This window comes from Papaver somniferum, chromosome 7 (assembly GCF_003573695.1).
Source record: "Papaver somniferum cultivar HN1 chromosome 7, ASM357369v1, whole genome shotgun sequence".
NCBI classification, from domain to species: domain Eukaryota; kingdom Viridiplantae; phylum Streptophyta; class Magnoliopsida; order Ranunculales; family Papaveraceae; genus Papaver; species Papaver somniferum.
Genome location: NC_039364.1, coordinates 115,411,042 through 115,417,138, shown reverse-complemented (window position 1 = coordinate 115,417,138; position 6,097 = coordinate 115,411,042). Strand labels below are relative to the sequence as shown.

The 6,097-nt window shown below is 35.1% G+C and overlaps 1 protein-coding gene across 1 annotated transcript; it reads right to left on the bottom strand.

The window, feature by feature from the left end:
- Positions 1 to 5,495: 5,495 nt before the first annotated feature.
- Positions 5,496 to 5,843, bottom strand: LOC113295097. The gene has a single exon (XM_026543453.1). It carries the CDS (start codon positions 5,841 to 5,843, stop codon positions 5,496 to 5,498), a length of 348 nt encoding a protein of 115 aa, XP_026399238.1.
- Positions 5,844 to 6,097: the final 254 nt, after the last annotated feature.

Genomic DNA, 6,097 nt, shown 5'->3' with positions numbered 1-6,097 from the left:
CTTTCGATCTTGAAAGTCTATAAAAGTAGAACCTCAAGCAACTAAGATTTTTGAACCCCTGACACTCTTCTTGTGTGTCCTAGTTGTAGACTAGAGTCGTCCTCTCCCTAAAAACTTTTTAGGTTTAGCGACTAAAAAGACTTCGCTTAGGGTTTCGTGAAGCCAGGCCCGACTATTTTAATCTTGATAATTCGTGTATCCTGATCTTTCTTCTGATTTTTGAGTATCACTCCAATCAGGTAAGATTGATAAAAATCGCAAAGTTCTTTGTCTCAGACTTTATGATTCCACAAGTTAATTCATCTATAACGATTCTTTGTTGAAATCGGAGTAGGTTTTACTTGTGAGGTGAATAATAATCTAAGCTGCTCTTCGGGAGACATAAGTACCGGATTTAAGTTTTACTAGACCTAGTATACTACAAACGATTTCCAATCTCACCTTGATTTAACGATCAAAACAGAAATCACATATATGCTTTTCTGCGGGAGACAGATTGGTTTAAAGTCTTCACTTAGGTTGAAGAAACTCTTACAATGTAAAGGAACTCAGTAAGCGAATCAATTTCGCAGAGTCTTGCGAGATTCAAGAGGCGTAAGGAGCACGACTATGACTGAATTACTGTGACGGTAGATTCGGTTTCAACTGCATTGTAGTCCTAAGTATTGATAGTAGGCTAGAGTCTGTAGTGACTTAATACAGTTTGGTGTTCAAGTCTGGACTAGTCCCGGGGTTTTTCTGCACTTGCGATTTCCTCGTTAACAAAATTTCTGGTGTCCGTATTATTTCTTTTCCAAATTATATTATTTATTTATATAATTGAAATATCACAGGTTGTACGTAAATCAATCAAAGTATATAAGTCCATCTTTATTGTTGGACACAACTTGATTGATCTTGGATATTGATATGTGGAATCGTCCAGGTACTCTCACGGTATAATTAGGTTCACAGACTTGTTTCCGTTTACATATTGATTGTGAGAGAAAGAGATATAAACTCCTCTTATAATTTCTGATTGAGTTTAATTAAGTTGTTACTCTCGAAGTTGTACTAAGGTTTAGTCCATATAGGTTTCCTACGAAAAAGTTGGTGGTGTATTTTGGTACCCCCACGTTTTCAGTTTCTAAAAAGGGTGAAACTACTAAACTATTCTATATCATTTCTCTTTATACGAATCAAAACTTGGAAAATTCTTCTTCTATCTCAATGCAATTTTATTTTCGAATCAAACTTGTTGGAATTTTTTTGAAACTTCATGGTTTCAAGAACAATCGACCAATGTCAACATAAACGATAGCCGATTACTCTTAAAGTTCTTTGTGGGTTTAGAATTTTTTTAAAATTTTCAGGGTTCAAGAACAATCGGCCAATGTAAACATGATTAATGACCGTTTATTCTTGAAGCTATTTGTGTCTGAAGAACATCAATACATAATCAGTCAATATCAAGATTCATATCGCCCGACTGTAATTCTGAGCAAATACCCTTTTTATTTATGCTACAATCGGTGGATATGAATATAAAATTCACATATTATTAACATTTTTATGACATACTCTATCAAATTATGAGTATTATTTCATACTCATTTCAGAGCACAGTATCATATATATTCGAACTGAAAAATGAGAATGAGATGAAATTCTTAACTCGAGTATGAATTATCATTGGATTTGAAGATGTACAATAAAGAATGGTTGAATTGAGAATCAAAGAAGATTGAGATACACGATGACCGATTGTATCTGATGGTTTTCAACGTCATTACATAATATCCATATCGACAGATTCCGTGTAAGGGAAAATTGTCATTCTTTAGTTCTCTTTTTGAAGCTAAAATCTGTCGATATGAATGTCAATATTGACCAATTATAGAGTGTGATTTTTTAAAGTTGAAAATGCGGGGGTACAACAACCTCACCCAATATTTCGATTAACAATCCGTATGGACTAACTCTAATATACTTTTAAGAGAATCAACTAGACAGTCAGACTCAATCTTAATAAAAAGTATATCAAGGAGTTAATATCTCTATCTCACGATTTGATCTATACTCAAACAAATAGAAATCTGTGAGTATTTATCAAATACAAGAGATATAAACTTGGATAGTACCAAAGACCAATATCCAAGGATCAATCAATTTCCAATCAACAACCAAAGGTTGGATTTCACAATTGATCGATACAACACACAACCTGTGATATTTTAATTATATAACAAAATATAACGCGGAATAGAAATAACACAGACACCAGAAGTTTTGTTAACGAGGAAACCGCAAATGCAGAAAACCCCCGAGACCTAGTCCAGATTGAACACCACACTGTATTAAGCCTCTGCAGACACTAACCTACTACAAACTAACTTCGGTATGGACTGTAGTTGAACCCTAATCAATATCACATTGATTCAAGGTACAATTGCGCTCCTTACGTCTCTGATCCCAGCAAGATATGACACACTTGATTCCCTTAGATGATCACACCCACAACCAAAAGTTGCTACTATGATAGATAAATCTGTCTCCCACAGATAAAACTAAAAGTTTTGTTCCGTCTTTTGATAAAATCAAGGTGAACAGGAACCAATCGATAACCCGGACTTATATTCCCGAAGAATAGCCTAGAATTATCAATCACCTCACAATAATTTAAATCGTATGGTAGCGAAACTAGATATTGCGGAATCACAAACGATGAGACGAAGATGTTTGTGATTTCTTTTTATCTTGCCCTATCGGAGATATAATCTCAAGCCAATCTTAAAATTGAACTCGTACGATAGAAAATGGAAAGATCAGATCGCTCAACTACAAGAGAAGTAGTTTCTCCTGGCTTCACAATCCCAATGAAGTCTTCAAGTCGTTAACCGACAGGGTCTCAAGAAGAAACCTACGGTTAAAGGAGAATCGACTCTAGCAAACCAACTAGTATCACACAGGAGGTGTGGGGATTAGTTTTTCCAATTGCTAGATGTCTCCTTTATATAGTTTTCAAATCAGGGTTTGCAATCCAAGTTACCTTGGTAACAAAGCATTCAATATTCACCGTTAGATGAAAAACCTGATTTATCCAAGCTAATATCTTTCAACCGTTAGATCGAAACTTAGCTTGTCACACACAAATGAAATATATTCATTTAGGTTTGAATGACCGTACCTAAACGTGTACACTTAGTTGGTTCACAAATAGTTAACCATATGAGCACTTTCATATTAAACATATTCATCTTTCTCATAACTAGTTCAAATGACTCATAAGAACTAGTTCAAGAGTTGTTCAATTGCTTAGATCTTTATACATAGACACAATTGAAACAAAATCGGTTTGATTCATTTGACTCAATTCATGAACAATATAGCCACGGTTTGCAAAGATTGCATTCCTTATTGATATTGTTTAAGTTAATGAAACTACCGATTTGAGAAATATAACCAGCTTGGGTACGCGTACGGGTATGCATACCTTAGCTACCGGATTTGAGTTGGCTTTTGGTTTCCAAACTCAGCAAGAATTTTTCGGGTAGAAAAGTTCCGCCAGTATGCGTACAGGTACGCGTACCCAAGGTGACTGGTTTATGAGTTCGTAAACTCCAAACTCAGCAGAATTTTCCGAGAGGAAAAGTTCCGCCAGTACGGGTACGCGCACCTAACCCGTCTCCTTCACCAATACCGTATGCACACATATGCACACACTTGGTTTCCGGTACATGGATTTATACACTAATGTGCGAACACACTATATATGCTTATATCCGTAGTTGGTTATGTAATTTAAACTCTACATTTCAATCATTGAAACACTCTTCTATAATGTTATAATAGTCGTTAGACATAAAGAATCGACTATCGTCATCAAAGCTATTTTCAAGATTGAAATGTCATCATGACTTTCGTCACGGGTAAAGATGAAAATGGTTAAAGCAAAAGCTTACCAACACTTATTTCGAGAAAAAGATAGGCGAGTAAACTCGTCTCGAAATAGCAAATGTGTATGTATGAAAACTATCATACTTATACGACTTTTGTCTCAAGGGTAGGAGATAGAGTAGATAGACTTTTGAGTGACAGATGAGTTCAAGTCTCCACATACCTTTTGGTCGGATGAAGTTCCACTGGTTCCTTGAGTAGCTCTTCGTCTTCGTAAGATAATCGCCATGGAGTCTGGAGCTCAACTATTCCTAACCATCCTAGACCGAGACTTAGTCATAAGTATACTAGAAATCAAGACATATAGTTTTTTATCACTAACATTGACAAACATGCTTGAGATAGCAACGCATGCGAGTTTGACCGAGCAATACCCTAACAAAAGTCATATGGGCATCGTATACGTCTTTCCCCCGTGTCCCTCGTGAATGAAGAACATCAAACCATAATCGACATACGTGGTCATTGTATCCGCCGATTCTAGTTCGATATTCTTAAAAAAAAAATTCATTTTTTTCTTCATATTTTGGATATTGACAACAATTAATTTCACAACTAAAACAATTAATTCACAACTAACACGGTTAATTGACACTAATTAATTAGGGGCATATTAGACATTACCAAAATAGTTGGATAAGGGGTCATTGGTTTTACTATGACTCGATTTTGTCTTTAAATGGTAGACCTTAAATAAATGGGGGTAGTCCTCACTTGGAACTTGAAAAATAAAAATAAACTAAAAATTTATTCAATGGATGTGATGATTACATTGATAACCCATTGTGTATATCGTGATACCATTAGTATTCAAGAGATAATTACTTTAAATCAAGTCATAGTTTCTTATAAAATATTATTACCAATCGTATACACCCTCTCTCAATCTCATGAGAATTGAAAAACCTCATGAGAGTGTCCATGAAATTTGTTTACGAAGTGTGGTATTTGTTCCCATAGTAGTTCTTCCTGCTTGGTGCGTAGTTTTTCCCTGCCAGTTACCTAACCTTCTCTCAAAAGCAATCTGGATATCTTTAAAAGCTTTAACTTTTGATTTACCTATAATAAGAGGAGAGCCCATATGATTCTCATTTTTATCCATAGTTTTAACACCCAAAATTTGACTTAAGGTATTACAGATACTATGATCCGTATTGTTGCCGTAATAAACAGTGGACTTGTCAAAGTTAATGACTTGACCAGATTGTGAACTAAAATCCTGCAAAACTTGAAGGAGATTATTCACACTGAGTAAAAATGAGACAATCATCTGCAAAGTATAGATGATTAATAGGTGGAGCACCTCTAGCTGCAGTGATACCTTTAATACTTTTGGAATGATGAGTAGTAACCATTGTTCTTGAAAACCGCTCCATAGCTAGAATGAAAAGATAAGGGGAAAAAGGGTCCCCTTGTCTTATACCTCTTGAAGGATTAAATTCCAAACATGGAGAGCCATTGAGTAGGACAGATAAGGAAGTTGTGCTAATACATTGATGAATTAGTTGACACCATTCATCAGAAAACCCAAAGCTTGTGAGAATCTTAATGAGAAAAGGTCACTCAAGCCTATCAAAGGCTTTTGACATATCTAGTTTAAGATCTAGCCATCCTACTTGACCTTCTTTCCTCTTCATAGAATGTATAAGATCATGATCTATGATAGTACTATCATTGATGAGCCTACCTGACGCATAAGCAGCTTGATAAGGTGAAATTATTCTCTCCATTAAAGGTTTCATCCTCCTTACTAATTTTTTTGATATGATCTTGTATGAAGTATTACAAGGTCCAATAGGTCTGAATTCAGAAGGAGTACATGGTTTACTTTTCTTAGAAATTAGTGAGATATAAGTCTTGTTCATCTGTTTGAGGAGACGCTTAGAAGAAAAAAACTTCTTGACCATATCTCATTAATTTTTCTTCTAAGCGTCTCCTCAAACTAATTTTAGATATCGTAAAGGTTTTTCAAATACACGATAAAAACCTGTAATATCGGCTGGTACAAACGATATTGACTACCTTGGTTGAAGGTTATCAACATTTTTATTAATATATCCAAAATGGTTTTTATTCCATTTAGAAAGAGAAACCCTTGTAAATTGTAGTCTCTTGATGAATTTAAAACCTGGAGAACCTTGGACTGATTTCTCCAAAGTCT

Bases quoted from the DNA above. Each gene is read 5' to 3' on its own strand.
- LOC113295097 (XM_026543453.1), bottom strand. From the start codon at position 5,843: ATGGTCAAGAAGTTTTTTTCTTCTAAGCGTCTCCTCAAACAGATGAAC.